This window comes from Chelon labrosus, assembly GCF_963514085.1.
Source record: "Chelon labrosus genome assembly, chromosome: 22".
Taxonomy (NCBI): Eukaryota; Metazoa; Chordata; class Actinopteri; order Mugiliformes; family Mugilidae; genus Chelon; species Chelon labrosus.
This window is the reverse complement of record NC_140355.1, coordinates 11,896,884-11,913,710: the sequence shown is the minus strand read 5'-3', so window position 1 is coordinate 11,913,710 and position 16,827 is coordinate 11,896,884. Positions and strand designations below refer to the sequence as shown.

The window sequence follows — 16,827 nt, the reverse complement described above, 5'->3', positions numbered from 1 at the left end:
ACAAGAAAGGCTGCAGGAGGAAAAAATAAGACAAGAAGAACAGAAGAGAGTTGAGGAAGAGGAGAGAAGTAGGAAGGAAGAGCAGGAAAGGATAAGGATGGAGGAGGAGCTGAGACAAAAGGAAGAAGAGAGGAGGAGAAGTGAGGAAGAAGAGAGAGTTAGAAAGGAGGAAGAGGAAAGAGTTAGAAAGGAGGAAGAGGAAAGAGTTAGAAAGGAGGAAGAGGAAAGAGTAAGAAAGGAGGAAGAGGAAAGAGTTAGAAAGGAGGAAGAGGAGAGGATTCGCGTGGAGGAGCAGAAGAGGCAAGAGGAGGAAGAGAAGGCTAGAAGGGAAAAGGAGAGATTAGCAGAAGAGAGGCTGAGACTAGAGGAACAAGAGAAGAAGAGAAAGGAGGAAGATGAGAGGATTAGGAGGGAGGAGAGAGCTGCGGAGGCCAGGAGGCTGGAGAAGGAGAAGTTAACAAGCCATGCCGAGGAACAAGAGAGGGAAAACAAAACAAGAGATGGACAAAGAGCTGCAGGGAAGAAATCCAAAGTGAGCAGCCACGCAGAAGTCGCGTCGACTAATCCATTTGATGAAAACTTTTCCTGTAATCCCTTTGAGGAAATTAAATCCAGCTCTACTTCTGGAGCCCACAGCACATCCAAAGAGGCAGCTGTTCAACAAAGGTTAGTTCAAGACACGCACTGTACTCAAACATGAGTATGCAGGTAGTATGTTTAACACACTGTGTCTAAATGAGATAAGGAATAGCAGTCTAAGGTCATGTTACAGCTCTAGAAGGCCACGGTTCTTTGAGCTAAATGCTAACCTCAAGATGCTACTGCATACTCACTACGACAACGTTAGCATGCGGATGTATATCTGGGTTTAGCATGTCGGTATGCTACATTTTGCTAATTAGCACTACATACAAAGTTTAGGATTTGTAATCAGTTTTTTAGGTGTGTTGTTAAAATGCTGATCGATGAGGGTGGTGGATGGCATGTCGCTCCTCTCAGATCACTTATGAGAGGAGCGCATCCTTCCTTCCATGCTGTAATTGAAAACCACAAAAGTGGCTGACAGGGCGTCAGGGATTTGTTACTGGCGATACTTTGGCAACGGCAAGCGTTGTTTAAAACTACAGCTGACTTTGCAGGCAGAACAATTATCACCGTTGTATTAAGAAGTTCACCTGCAGCTCTTCATCCAACAGATCACTGTGGCTGCTCCTTCCTGCACCATTACTCCATGCAAAATTTCGAACTGATCTCCAACTGAAGCGCTAAGCTCACGGGCAAAACACGTTACATTCGTTGTAATAAAATGAAACTGATGCTGCCTTTCAAAGTGAAGCTGCAGCAGAACAAATTGCTAAGTTTACAGCAGCAGTCTGTGAACCCCTCACCTATCATTTGATGATTTAGCTTTTTGCATTCATATCCAGCTTCCTGTTTCTAAAATGACCTTGGCAGAAATTTAGCTGCTGAGTTCAGAATAATCCAAGTATATAATATTGCAGTACTTTAATCAGTGAACCATGAGCTCAGTCCCGTTATGCTACCTCATTATGCAATTAATAGTGACTAAACAGATATTTGTTTAAATGAAAATCCTTGAAATTGCCACCTTGGCCGCATAAATGCAAAAAGGAGTTAAAATAAAGTAAAATTGAACTCTGCTGGTAGTGACAGATAGTCAAGGGGGCCCTAAAGTCAGTGTGATTCAGACTGTAGAGACGATTAACATACAGAACCTACAAAATCATCTAAGGGTTGGACCAGCAAAGGAGTTAAAGCAGAACAGAGCAGCAGCTGCAGCAGGGACTGAACAGAGGAGGAGGTAGTGAAGCTAAATTTGACTGCTTGATGATAACGATATAAAGTCAGCGTCGTGCACATGAACAGAAAGTGTTATCTTAATCTACTGCCTCCCAGTCCGCTCCGACTCAGCAACCACAGTTCTCCTCGACACTTCTCTTTCACATGCTACCTAAAACTGACACCGTCATGAAAATTGCATAGCTTTGTGCTCGCACGCGTGTGTTGGAGTTTGAATGAGCATGAAGTTGGGGCTCGGTGCACAGTCTCAGGTGTCATGTGACTATGAAGTGAAAACGACTAGAAACCTAGATCATTACCCAGAGTTTGACAGAAGAGGTGGATTCGCAGAGCTGTCGGAGTGAGATGGCACATTTAAAACCTTTGTCTTCCTTTTAATTATGTCAAAATATCAGTACTTTTTTTTTCTTGTGAAAGGAGAAAATTACTTTGTCTTGTGTTCTCCTTTTGTTGTTGCATAACATAACCACACAGACTTTAATGAATATTCTGTTCAACATTCCCTATTACTTCTTTCAGAAGTAAAAAGTTTTTGAGTCCTTCACAGTTTTCTACACTTCTGATTAAAAATATTTCAAAACAAGTCCTGACAGTAGAGAAAAAGAACCCAACCAAACAAATGACACGGATCCCTCTGTGCAACAATAATAGCAGCTAAATGTTTCCGGTAACTTCTGATAAGTCGTCTAAAGCAGCTTGGAGGAACTTGAGCTCATTCCTCGGTACAGTACCGCTTAGTACTGAGAAGTTGGTGGCTTTCCTCACATCAAGCGTTTGTTTCATCCCCTTCCACAACATTTCAGTTGAGGTCAGGACTTTTACTTGGTCATTCTGAACCATAAATTTCTTCTTGAGCAATTCTTTAGTAGAACAACTTGTGGTCGTTGTCTTGCTGCATGACCCATTTTCTCTAAAGATTCAGAGATATCTATGCGCAAAACGTTTTCCCAAATCGTCTTCTGACTTGTCTGCGTGATGCTTAGCTTAACTGTAGACGGGCTGAACTGAAATGTTCTTTTTGGAGACCTGTGGCTTTGTCCTTGCCACCCTGCCTGGTACACCATGGTTGTCCATTGTTCATTCATAAATGTGAGAGAGGCCTTTAGTTGCTGAACCAATGGACTCAAATTTGGCCTTGATATAAATATAATCCTTGAGGTGCATTTACATTTGCACCTCCAAGATATGTAATATTGGCTTATTTTCCTGAATAAACAGATACACAAGTATAATATTTTGGTTTGATTGATTCTCTTTGCTTTCAGGACATAATTATGAAAAATGCAAGAATCTTACAGCAGCACTGTGTATCTGAATTTATTTTCCTGCATCATTAGAGTATTTCAACTTCCCTGCAAGACTTCTTTTGTGCTCAAGTTTTCCCGAATATCATTAGTCTGTGTCTCATTTCCAGATGTCAGTCTGCTGGTTCATCAGTGGGAAGCAAGACCATATCCACTGATGAAAAGGACCTGATTAGTAGTCAGCGGGAAAAGCGACCGGCTCCTAAACCTCCAGGAAGGAATCAAGCTGAGAAACCGAGTCAGAGGGAACAGGATGTTTCTACGCAAATAAACAAGCAAATTAAAGACAAAGATGTCAAAACTGTCAGTGTTCTCCCCCAGCGCTCGGTACAAGCCATCGCTCCGCTGAGTAGGTCTCCCACCGATTCAAAGAACACCCAGAGCTTGACGCAAAGCGATGCCACCAAAGGAACAAACGGCGCAGCCAAACACGGCAAACGCCCCGCACCTTCCAGACCTCGATCTGTGGAAGAAGAGCCGTCATCGGGTGACAAAAAGTCCCACAGAGGTGCCTCAGACACAAAACAAGTCCAGGTTGTTTATGGGTTAAATCCATTTGAAGATGATGAAGACGAAGAGGGAGAAGATACCACAGGGTCTGGTAATAGTGGTCCACCACACTGGCCTCTAGCTGTGTCAACAGATGATGATAAAGATGCTGCCTCTCAAGCAAGAATCAAATCCTCAAAGATAGCCCGTGCTCCGCGTCCTCCTTCAAAGAGTGACGCCACATCAGATACTCTAACGAGCCAAGACGCTGAAGGAGGCCAGGCTACAGATGATACAGGCGTAAGTGTACCTGATGACGCTGCAAACCAAGAATCTGACCCACACCCTGAGCCCTTGAGTGTTGTGCATGTCCAGGAGAATCCCCTCCAGGAGTCCCAGCCCGTAAAAGTGCAGAATACTGTAGAGGTAGCGGTGAAGAAGGAGGGGCCTCCTATAACTTCACGCAGGTGAGACAGTTCAGTTTCTTAACAGAAAGACAAAGGGCATTTTATGTAACTCATTTGTGTCTTCATATATTATAAACTGATAATCACACTCCAATAGTCCATTTACTTTCACTCCACCAAGTACCTACCTCTATCTTTTTTTAATTTGATTTTTTTTTTTTTTTTTTGTCATTGCAGGCTTCAACCTGTACGACCTCTTAATCCCCTGGAGCAGCAGTCTGTCTCTGTTGTTCAAGAGGAAAGTCATAACAAATCCACAGGACTCCTAAATGGGACTCAGGACAAAACAAAGGTATTTCTCTCGTTCTTTTCCTTTCTAACCATAATTTTCTTGAGGTGTTTCTTTGTGTTGCTTATCAAAGATCGGCGTTGTTAAAAGCTTCATTTTGATATAAATACTACATTTTTTTATGTCCTCCCACAGGTTAACAATGGTGGAATCAAAGGACCGTACTCCCAGCTCACTCAGCAGGAACTGATCTCCCTGGTGCTGAAACAGGAGAACCAGCTCTCAGAGAGAGATAAAAAGATATCCGAGCTGGAACAGTACATTGACAACCTACTTGTGCGGGTCTTAGAAGAGCGGCCAAGCATCCTCATGTCCTTGAGCGCTATGAAGAAAGCTGCCTAACTGGAATCACAGCTGCCACTTTATTCCCTTTCGTTGAGTTCAGATTCCTGTAATCTGACTTAACTTCAAGGTTCACGTATCAGCAAATAAAATTAAAGATGAAGTGTATAAGAAAAATTGTCACATATCACTTTTTAATTCTTTACGTTTCTTACAGAATCAATTAAATGGAACTTTGTTTTGTGTGTCACTTTTAAAGCGTCTTCCTTGTACGTAATAATGGCTTTCATGTTGAACGTGAAATTATTTCCAGAAGTAACTGAAATTCCTAATGCTGCCAGCGTGACTAACCTACTGTTGTATTTCACAGCAAAACAAAAAGCGCACAGTCTAAAGAAGAGCCTTATTTCACTGTCAGACTATGCACTAGTTATGCAGATAGCTTTGAATGTTTAAAGTTTACATGATTCTGCTAACCCCCAGAAAGCACTTTAACTAGCTTACACTATTAACATTACATACACTGAGTTACTATACTGTACTGTACTGCTGTTACTGCTTTAAATTTGCAAAACAAAATAAAAAAAACTTGAATAATTTTTTTTGTCATTTTACTGACTGTCACCATCATTGTGCTTCTCATAAACCATGATCTCATTAAACAAACAAACAAACAAAACATAATCCCTCTTCTTAATGTAGTTCTTGGATATGATTTATGTTCCTTTTGAATATTTCCACCTTACAACATTAATGACATTTCATCTTGTATGGTGTGTTCTATTTTAATTCATTGCTAGTTCACACTAAGCCTGGTTTTCTTAGTTATTTTATTACCTGTAGTAATATAACCATGCCTGCTCCGTGTTAAATCCACTCAAAATTAAGTATACTGTTTATATATATATATAATTGCGTTAGTTGTGTTTAATAGTTAGAGAAAGCCTCTGGATGACGGCACCTGTACAACGACAATAAAGCGGAACCTTTGAAGCTCCGAACCTTGTATCTGCCCGGACACATTTCACTCGCCCCTCTGAGACCGGCGACGACAAAAACAAACGTTCCGTGGTTGTTGGGAACCTGTCAACATCAGTTTCAATGCCGAGTCGGAGCCGTTGTTTGTTGTGGGTGTTTATACTAATGTGATAGTTTTGTTTCGTATCTTCAGTCGTAGTTTTTTGTTTTGTTTTGTTTTTGTTGTTTTTGCTGCGTAATGTCTGGTGCGGGTCTGAAATGTCCTGGCTGCGGCTCCTCCAACATCGTAGAAGATGATCTGTACTCTCAGGCTCAGCTGGTGTGTGTGGACTGCGGCTCCGTGGTGTCGGAGGGAGTCCTGGCCGATGACCCAGTGGGAGGTTCAGGTACGGAGGATACACCACAGTTAAACAAGATTTAAAGGAAATGAACTCCTCTCACACACCTCCTGATAATAATATTATCAGTCCTTCCATGCAGTTCATTCCCTAGGTTTTGATATTTCAGGCTGCATATTTAGTTTGTTCCAGAGCATCCAACTGTGTCACTTCCAAAATAAGTCAGTTAACTCCAGGAAAGCTTTCTGGGGGAAAGGCCGCTTACCTTGCATAGATGCATCTTGCATAAAAACTCAATATCCCAACATGTGCTGGATATTCTTTCCGGTGCATTGGTCTGTTTCCATCTTATGTAGGTGTGTTTCCACTGCAGAAACCAGAGTCTAAATGAAGATTAGACCCTATGAAGACATTCGGAGGTGGTTCTTTTCAAAAGCGCAAGAATCTTGATTGGTCGACTTCTTTCTAGAGCATGTTAGCTCAGTCACACTCCACAGTGTTTCCAGAGGTTGCATTTTATGACTTGAAGTTGAGCTTTTAGGCCATTTTTGAATCCGTTTTTGAATGAGACCATTTGTAAACCAGTAAATCAGAGTCAACGGCAGCTCCTCCAGACTTATTCTTGTTGCACTGTCTCAACTTTAAATGCAGTTATTATTATTGTTCCACGGTTTTCTGTCAGCTACTGGACTGGAGCAGATTTTTGTATCAACAAACACAATTACAGTAATCGTCACATGCCTTTAGACTGCAGTGGTAATGCAGAGAACCGATGGTCTGAAGCAACCTTGTAGTTCCTTCAAAAAATTTCCTGCGACTAAAGGTTCTGGTACTGTGGTTGGAAATGCAGCTTAATGACTTTAAACCTAGTTTCTGTACTGTAATACCAGAAAAGCATGCACCATTAAGGCCACTGAAACCACATCATTGGTCAAATAAATTATCAGGTACCACTCCCTTTAAATAGTTCCCTTCACTTCACTTCATTGTAATTTTTTTGAGAGGTATAGAAATCAGTTTAAGTGCACTTTTTATCAGATAGTTCTTATAAGATCAGTAGCTATTTTTTTCTTCTTGTCCTGAATTCCTCTACTTTTACTTTGTTACCTTGAAAACCGTTATATTTTCCATATGTCCTCTATTCTGTCCTATACACTTAGTCTGAAGCAGGCACATCCAAATGCACCAACAGAGTAAACAACAACAACAGGGCTTAAAATGACATTTCATACGTCAGACTAAACACGGATCAGTGACAGTGTTAATCGTGGCTTGTTGATTATGCAGAATGACAACGTTTTTGGAAAGGGATGATGCCATTTAGTTTTTTATGTCTTTTTCTATTGCTCTGAGCGGCATAAACAAAACCCATTCACCTCCATTACATCGGGGTGAAAGCAGACATTTTTGTGACAGATGACGCGAAACCAAATACATTAAAAACTGCTGTGTTTGCTGTGACCAGATGCCACAAGAAATCCAAATGATTGATTGAACAATTGATTAAATGACCCAAAGGCAACAGAGTGAAGGTGAATATAGGAAGACGAAAGGTTTTCTGGGTAAATTTATACAGTGTGTGATCCAGCTCTGAGTCAAAAGATTTGAAAAGGAAGCTCTGCTCTGTTTCCTGCTCTATAAAGTACAATCATCACAATCACAATAAAGTGTATCTGATGTGACTGTGACACCGGACCAGGTCAAATCACTTTTAAACGTTTAAGACTTGTTGTACTCTTGTCTGAAGTGTTCAGAAGGAACATTGTGAGAAACATAATGAAACCGTAGAGAGTTGTATTAGACGTGACATCGTGATTGCATCTGTCACTTCACATTCGGTTACATTTTGTCTTTGCTCTCACTCTCTCTGCCCTTTTCACAGTTGTCAGCTACAGCAGAACCACAGCGGTGGCCAGAAAGCCATGTACGAACCTGATAAAAGGTGAGATCTTCCGTCCGAGGGGAGCTTTTGCTCGTTAGAGACTTTATTTTTTGAACCTGCTGTTCACGCACGTGTCCATACACATTTCTCATACGTCTGCAGGTCTGCAGCGTCTAAAGGCCATATGTCGGACTCTCAGGGTCCACAGTGAAATCGAGGATCTCTCACAGACGTATTACAGCCGAGCCTACCAGCATGAAAGTTTCATCAGAGTGAGCCTTCAGAAGAAAGAGGTCCTCGCCGGCTGCAGCGTGCTTGTGAGCTGCAGACTGCTTAACTGGCCCATTACAATGGGAACCATCAGCTGCCTGCTGGACGCCGACCCTGCGGTGGTGGGAGTTGTTTATCAAGAGATGGTGAAGATTCTCAACATCGAGGCGCCGCTCATCAATGTCACTGACGTAATAGAGGGGTACAGTCAGGAGTAAGTGAAGAACAGTGGTCTGGATGTTTTTGTTGTACAGACGCATATGCTTTTATTGAAGACTTGAAGGGAAGCTAGTGTTTTTTAACAGCCTGGACCTTATTTCTGGCATAAAATACGATCGTTTACTCACCCATATAACTTTTGTGTAATTTGTATTCTTCAGGAGATATTTAGATCTGCGTATATCCATATAGTGGGAGTGACTGGGGCACCGAAACGCAGCCTCTAATAACGCATTATCTGCTGCAAAACTAGTTCATTTCACCAATATTTTGTTATCATACGCTAGTGCTATTCCCCGCCGAGTCCAGAGTTAGCTGTTATCATCATCCGGGGTCTGTAGATTGACGGATAATGCGTTATTTAGAGGCTGTGTTTCGGTGCCCCAGTTACTCCCACTATATGGATATACGCAGATCTAAATATCTCCTGAAGGACTACAAATAAGGTCCAGGTTGTAAAAAACTGTATTTCCCCATTAATGATACTTTCAGATAATTTTTGTTTTTACTCTGGCCTTGATTATTTCAGACAGGATTATTTCAATATTCGTTAGTGGACGGTGAGTTTCTCATTTAGTTGCTTTTGGTGTGATGGAATAAATTAAAAAGTCAGAGAGTCTGACTGAACTTCGGAGGATCTGCGTTGAACCTTAATCAAACTCTCAAACCAGGTTGCTAGAGTTATTTGAGCTTAACCATGACTATCTGGAGGGCTACTTTGTAGAATATAAAACCGGCAGTGCTCTAAATGATTCATAAGAGTTGCTTTCATTTTACATTCTGAGAAGAGCTGTGATGAGTCATTATCTAAAACTCACAGAAAATATTTCTCTTCTCTCTGACAGATACAAAATTAGCTCGACTCATGTTTCTGAGGAAATGGCCGAGACCTCCAAGGACTTGACCAAACGAGCCGTGGCCCTGGTGGAGCTGGCGGCAGATTCCTGGATTGTGACCGGCCGTAGGCCCATCCCAATTATAATGGCGGCAGTCTATTTGGCCTGGCAGTCCTTGAAACCCAACAAGCAGCGCCTCAAATTCTCCCTGGACAAATTCTGTCAGATGGCAAAAGTGAGTAAGAACAAAGCTGCTTTGAGGAGAATAAACGAGATAAAGGAGGTACTTTGTAAGCTGGGCAGGGAAATTCCCTGGGTCAGGGAAGCGGTGACGCCAGATAACGTCGCTCGGCACGTGGAAGACATTCTGCAGCATAGGTACGCCTTGCTAAGACGGGCTATGAGAACACAGGAGGACGCTCTGCTGGCGGAGTGTCAGGCCAGCTGTGTGGATTCTCTAACTGAGGACACTGCTCCCCCCCAAATCTCTCCAAATACATCCCTACTGGAAGAACCTGCACTGAATCCTGAAGGGATGGATAAACCAGTAGATGGAGACGAAGAGCACAGTGGCGCTGAGGAGAGTCAAGAACCAGCACCAAACTGGGGGAAAAGAGTGCTTTTCGCCCCGCCGTGTGTGATTAACGCTAAGAGAAAGAGAGAGGAGCAGCGAGAGTTTGAGGATGTAAATGGCGACGAGGACATCTCTGACAGTGAGATCGACTTGTACATCCGAACTCCTCAAGAGGTGCGAGACTTCGCTAGGACACAGAAGATGTTTTCTTTGTCTGACAGTGGCACGTCATAGCCAGTTAACTGCAGAGACCAGTGTTTATTTCAGTTATAAAAGTTTATTTTTTACGACTGTTCGGAGAAAGATGCAGATATTATTATTTGGTCTGAGTGTGAGTCATGCATCAACCTTTTCTTTTATATCGTCTCATCCCGTCCGTGTAACAGGCTGTATCTGTTTGCTGCTAATAGTTGGTTCACTTTCAAGATGTTTTGAAAAAAGTTGATTAAAAGGTTCAAAATATTTTAAATTAAACTTAATTTTTTTTCAGCGGATACATGTAACGGAGCAGAACATCACAGCTCTCAGCAATTAAACGTACAATAAGATAAACCAGTGTAGCCTTGGTGCAGGATTTTCTTTCTATAAATGAACGTCGGTTACATTAAAGCCACACAATGCTAAATTAATTTCTAAAGAAAAGTTTCTGAAGCTCCAGGAAAAAAAAAAGCTCATTGTTCAGAGGATTACAGTTTAAGAAAAGAAAGTGATAAACAGCATGGATTAACACTGTCTTTTTCTTGTTGGAGAGCTGAAAAGATGAGAAATGTCGACCGTAGGCGAACGGCATGCATGCGTCAATTATATTTGTGTAATTACTCTCACTACCAGGGTTGGAAAAATAAAAAATCTGCTTTAAATAAAAGAGGGGGGCGTTAGCAGCGAGCGAATATAAGTCCTCAGAAGCATGTTGCACGGATAACTGATATGTGTTCAAATCTGTGTGGACTTAAATATCAACAACAAAGTAGTGGTATACCAGATTAGGTTGAGGAAAGTCAGGTTTTAATATGAGCATCGTGTTTTAGCATAGGCGGCACAGTGGTGTGGTGGTTAGCACTGATGCCTCACAGCAAGAAGGTTCAAGGTTCAAATCCAGGCCCGTCTGTATGGAGTCTACATGTTCTCCCTGTGTCTGGGTTCAGCAGGTTAACTATAAATATGTGATAGCTAAATTCCTTTGAGCTGCTTCACTCTCTTTATTGTGCATCTCACAGGAACACAAGGGCAGAGTACAGCCGACATTAAAGTGTAGATGGCTTCAATTGTCCGTTATCAGTTCAATGAAATTGCCAGCACGCCAGTTTGGGTAGCTTTAAACATACTTTTTTAATCAGAGATTGAATGTAATGTAATAGAAACGAATCGTGCTAAATTGATCCCACTTCACGGCTCGCTTTAGTTAGAGTACTGGAGAATTAACATAATTAATCTGCAGGAAGTGAACGTCATTGTTGGCGAGCGCCAAGCAAGCTGACATGATTTGGATCAGATCAATAAATTATCTTTTTTTTTTTTCAGTGTCCTAACCAGCCCTAGTTGCACACAACATTTTTTGTTCTCCTTTTTATTTAATTAGTAAATTCAACTCTGCTGTTGCACTCTGACCAAGTTGGATATAATTTAAATCTCTCTACATTGCGCAGTCACATTGATCCGAAGCAGGGAGGACGTTTCGTCTCTGCATTTTTATTCACTATTTTCCACAGTGTATCGACACTACATGCTGCACGTGAAAGCATTCATTTTTACATGTCACACCACATATGACATACATAATTTACAAACAAATATGTGGCAATTGGAAGATGGAGTACACTACATACCGCATGTATGCACTCCAACATTCATCATTGAGTCCCTGCACACAAGACCCTGGTGATGGGAAACGAACAAAAATAAAAGATTATATTTTACATTTACAGTGGAAGATGTGAAGGTTTGATTACTTCAGTGAAAGCAGCGCTTCAAACCTGTGGCTGAGAGTTCACGGCTGCTGTGATAAATATTTGCAGTAGACAAATATGCCAACAGAGAACCCAGACATGGCTGTAATGAAAACTAAATAATAAAAATTGCTGTGAGCACAGGCAGCTAGTCTGACATCAGACATAAGTTTAAACAGATGGCTATTCACATTATTTCAGGACTCAGCTGACATGACTATAAATTGGTAAAGCAACCTTGCACAAATTTTCCAACTCTCAAAAGCCTGAAGAAACAGCAGGAGACACACAACACGGGAAGCAACACAGAAATCCCAATCATTGCATTTTAACAGATTATGTACGGCTGTTATACGACGCTGTCAGAAATAATTTGATGATTTATACAATACACTGAGGTGTGGACTGGCTTTAAGAAAATTACAGCCACGGGGACCAAGTTCATGAATTTGATTAATTCCTCGAGGCTCAGGGCAGGAGCATTGCACAAAAATTTGATCCCTGATGGGAGCACCCGTATCTGCAGTCACCGTTACCGAACGCAATTTAAACTGATGGTTTAATTTTCTCTTCATATCCAATATTACTGCTGTTTTTTGGTCCTTTCACATTTAAAGCTGTTTCCCTTAAGATCGCACCTCTTCTAAAGGATTCTCACGGTATTACAAGCATTTTGTAGTCGAGTGCCACTGCGATACGGAAGTTTCTCGCCGCCGGTGATGTTGCCCTTGGGGGAGTTATTTTAAAAACTAATGGCCTGATTTGCACGCCGTGAAATTTACTGGGAACACTCGTGCTTTCCAGATGATGAACCCTTTGTGGTTTGGGCCGTCTATAACACTTCTACTGCTAACCTCACATCCAAGGGTCAACTTTTGCACAAGAGCCTGTATAGCTACATTTCTAGTAGCTACAGACTGCAGTAAACTAGCATAGTCATGGTCCACAGAGGATAAACATCTTTGATTGTGTCAACTAACTTATCTTCCCTTAATTGTAACTGTCAGGACCAAATTGTCTTCTTTTTAACTTTATATCTCAAACCTTAATGTGGAGATCAGGCCACTATATGAGTAAATGAACACATTCATGATCCCCAGAAAATCTTCTCAAAAGAACCATGGCCAATAATGTTTTCTCTATACAATGTCACAAATGGTTGGATTTACATTTCCATATGTATGTATCTCATTTTATCTCATCTCATTTCCTCTCATCTCGTCTCGTCTTATCTCTCATTTCCTTTCATCTGGTCTTATCTCTAATTTCCTCTCATTTAATCTCATTCCTCTCATCTTGTCTCATCTCGTCTCATCTCGCCTCATCTTGTTTCATCTTATCTCATCTCTCATTTCCTCTCATCTAATCTCATTCATCTCATTTCATCTTATCTCTCATTTCCTCTCATCTAATCTCATTCCTCTCATTTCCTCTCATCTCATCTCATCTCTCATTTCCTCTCATCCAATCTCATTTCCTCTCATCTCGTCTCATCTTATCTCATCTCTCATTACCTCTCATCTAATCTCATTCCTCTCATTTCCTCTCATCTCATCTCATCTCATCTCTCATTTCCTCTCATCCAATCTCATTTCCTCTCATCTCGTCTCATCTTATCTCATCTCTCATTTCCTCTCATCTAATCTCATTCCTCTCATCTCGTCCCATCTCGTCTCATCTCATCTCTCATTTCCTCTCATCTAACCTCATTTCTCTCATTTCATTTCATCTTATCTCATCTCTCATTTCCTCTCATTTTCCTCTCATCTCATCTCATCTCATCTTATGAGAGAAATGAGGGTCTACTACATGGGTTTAGTGGTCATACCTTGGATGGAAACAGCCACATTTTCAGTGAACATTATCAAACACAATATAGCTACTCATTTTAGAGTTAAAGCTGCTTCAGATTGCATCTCATCTAAATTAATCTCACATTATTGGAACCACTTTGTCATCTGATTACCACTGCAATATTGAAGTTTCGCTCAACCAACGCTGTGGACCATGAGAGAGCTGTTTTAAAAAGTAAAGTCTGGTTGTTACAAAATCTGTTGTTGATATTCATGGTCCCAGTGTTAGTAGCAACCCACTAAGCTTTAATATATTAACTTAACTAGGCTATTCAGTTGTACTGGCAACATTCATGCTTCCCAGAGGATCAACCAGTTCTTATTTGGGCCCTCTATGAGGTAGCACTTTCTCCCACTACACTGAGGTCAAATTTTCAACCTTTTTTTACACAAAATATTCTATTAGCCTGATTTCAGTAACGTTTTCTTGATAGTCATGGTCCAGACAGGATGGACACAATTGATTGTTTCAACTAACTCCTCATCTGTTGTAACTGTCAGGACCAAAATTTCACATTTTTAACTTTACATCTTAAATCGCAACAGGGAGATTACTATGTGAGTGACTGAACACAATCCTGCTCCCCAGAAAATAGACGTCTTCTCAATACCAAATGGTTGGATTTCCATTTACGTACGCGTACAGGTTTCAGCTCGATGAATCAGCAGATGATTACAAGACCACGCTAGCAGCACAATGATTGGTAGGTACCCCGATGCGATGACGGCACTTGAACATTTTCCGTAGCTCGGCGCGAAAACGGTCATGTAGCCATGCATAGAGGAAGGGGTTACAGCAGGAAGAGCTCATGGCGCACCAGTGGCACAGCAGCTGGATGAGCAAAAAGTAGCGCTTGTTAATGAGGTGAATGTCAATGTCTCGCAGCACATTGAACACATGAATGGGGAGCCAGCACACGGCAAAGGCCGACACCAGAAGTGCAACCAAGCGGAAGATCTTTCTCTTACGAGCCTGCTGCGCACCCATCTGGTTTTGTGTCCTGTGGCCAGGGGCAACACACTTCTTCAGTTTGACCGTGATGCAGAGATAAGAGACAAAGACAGCTGACAGCGGTAGGACATAAGTGACCAGGAGGGTGCTGTACGCATAAGCACGTCTCTCTTTCTCTTGACCCAACCAGAACTCCTCACAGATAGTGAAGCCTTCCTCTTTGAACTCTACATGGTAGGTGTGGGTCACTGCTGGAGCCACCAGGCCACAAGACAGGAGCCAGATACCGACGAGGACGGCGGCGCAGGTACCCACAGTGGTGCGCTTCTTCAGGGGATGAACTGTTGCATAGTACCTGCAAAAAAGTAAGAGTTTCACCTTATAATACTAAACTCATGTGTTGGTAATGCATGACTAATCACAGTGTGTGAATGTAATGATGAACTCCTGCAGCACTATTATAATAAAAGTCAAATCTTATGTAGTTACTTAATGCATAAATGTTAAATTAGATAATTAGCTTTAAACTTGTTTTTGTGCGGTGAGCAGAAGGGGTGTAGGAGAGAACATGTTTTTGAAGAACAGACTATTAATTCTAGGCACGTGCACATATAAAGCTCAATAATTCGATTTTGGTGAGGTTCCAAAGTAATTTAATGAATGCATTAATGCCTGCATCGAATCATAATGAGTCATATTTTAGTCATTAATCTATTAAGCAAGAGTGGTTCAGTGTTACTATATTGTTTGTTTCCACAGTATGGAAGCTCTGCTTAATCAAGCCCTATACGCCTCAGCATGATTAATAAAATTAGTATACAGAATGAGTAATGATTGCATTTTCCAGTTGTAATTTCTGAGTCTCTCTTAATTCTGCTTTGCTCATACTTTTAACCGTACGAACAAATTTATAGGGGCATTTATGCTACACAGACCAGCAGAAACACTAAACTCTGGGAGAGACTTCCAGTAAAAGGGAGGTGAAAAAAATAAAATCCATTTAAAATGTCAACATGCAGAGAGATGTACATGCAGAGAGATGTACCCACCTGTCCACAGCTATAGCAGTGAGAGTGAAGACCGAAACATAGACTGTGACAGGTTGGATGAGGAACACCAGGTAGCACATGGAGCGACCAAACACCCAGCCGTGTGGGTTGAAGGCATAAGCGAGAGTAAAGGGGACGCAGGTCACACACATAAGCATGTCAGAGAAGGCCAGGTTTCCAATGAAGAAGTTGGTGACATTGTGCATCTTGCGGGTTTGGCAGATGACATAGAGGAGCAGGTAATTTCCGAAGACGCCAACCACCACCACAAGCGCATAACAGGGGATGATGAGAGGCTTGAAAGTTTGCAGCAAGGCCACGTCTGCGAACTGGGAGCTATGGTTGGTGGAGTTGCTCTGTACCGCGACTTCATAAATGTGTCCTTCAGTCTGTTCTCCAGACACGGATGTGTGTGTGCTTCCAGTCGAGCCACTGTAGTTAGCCTCCATTGGAAGAAGAGTACACTGTATACCTGCAATGTGCAAAACAGTACAAAACAATTTGCAGGTGTTCCGAAAACACATTAATAACTACCAAAAAGATGTACTCTGTCCAGGGATGTGTGCCACATATAACAACATTTTAATGAAAAAAGTTCATGACATTTATCAAATGGAAGCCCATTACTGAGAAAAACATGCTTTTACCAACACCAACACATTCTCACAATGAGAGGCAAAGAGCATAAATTATAAAGTTGATAATTATGAAGGCATTTGAACAGGAATGACAAGCAAACATCATTAAAATGTGCATGTTGAAAATGTCAAATGACATAGCAGTCCCTGCTCTGAGAGGACTTATTGTGCTATATGCACTGACTGTGATTACAGACCTGTTTAGCACCCTTGGCATCAACACAATAATTTAGCATGTTAAAAAAGCACACATTAATGCATTTTGTTAGTTAATTAAAATATTGTGCCCCTTGCTGTTTGTCGTCACAGTAATTTAACAGAGAATGTCAGAATATTCTGATGAAGTTGAAACTATTTGAAACTGTTTACAACTGCAAAACTACCAGCTTAAATGCAAAATAAATTAAGTAAAACAACTCTATATCTATACATCTGCTAAACCGTAGTTGCACTCAGAGAAGATGCACACTCATCTTCTCTGAGTGTGTCATGCTTGGTAACCTTCTCAAAATGGTAGCATGTTGTGTCGTACTAACAGATGTGGCATCTCATCTCATCTCATCTCATCTGTCATTTCCTCTCATTTCCTCTCGTCACATTTTATCTCATCATCTCATCTCATTTAATCTCATCTCATTTT

At 41.4% G+C, this 16,827-nt stretch overlaps 3 protein-coding genes across 3 annotated transcripts in view; 2 read left to right on the top strand and 1 right to left on the bottom strand.

Moving 5' to 3' along the window:
- The window catches only part of rab11fip1b (RAB11 family interacting protein 1 (class I) b), a 12,802-nt gene extending 7,573 nt beyond the window's left edge, over positions 1 to 5,229 (top strand). The window contains 4 exon segments of the mRNA XM_084572431.1: positions 6 to 666; positions 3,236 to 4,081; positions 4,259 to 4,373; positions 4,506 to 5,229. Of these exon segments, the coding sequence (XP_084428557.1) occupies positions 6 to 666; positions 3,236 to 4,081; positions 4,259 to 4,373; positions 4,506 to 4,712 (1,829 nt within the window). The 3' untranslated portion in view covers positions 4,713 to 5,229.
- A 354-nt stretch (positions 5,230 to 5,583) lies between these two features.
- brf2 (BRF2 general transcription factor IIIB subunit) lies at positions 5,584 to 10,292 on the top strand. Its single transcript, XM_084571955.1, has 4 exons — positions 5,584 to 6,016; positions 7,851 to 7,910; positions 8,013 to 8,334; positions 9,185 to 10,292. Exons 1-4 carry the CDS (start codon positions 5,869 to 5,871, stop codon positions 9,981 to 9,983), a joined length of 1,329 nt encoding a protein of 442 aa, XP_084428081.1. The 5' UTR covers positions 5,584 to 5,868; the 3' UTR covers positions 9,984 to 10,292.
- A 3,811-nt stretch (positions 10,293 to 14,103) lies between these two features.
- LOC311507398 (prolactin-releasing peptide receptor-like) lies at positions 14,104 to 16,102 on the bottom strand. The gene is made up of 2 exons (XM_084571714.1): positions 15,550 to 16,102; positions 14,104 to 14,855 (listed from the first exon to the last, which is right to left on the bottom strand). Exons 1-2 carry the CDS (start codon positions 16,071 to 16,073, stop codon positions 14,222 to 14,224), a joined length of 1,158 nt encoding a protein of 385 aa, XP_084427840.1. The 5' UTR covers positions 16,074 to 16,102; the 3' UTR covers positions 14,104 to 14,221.
- Positions 16,103 to 16,827: the final 725 nt, after the last annotated feature.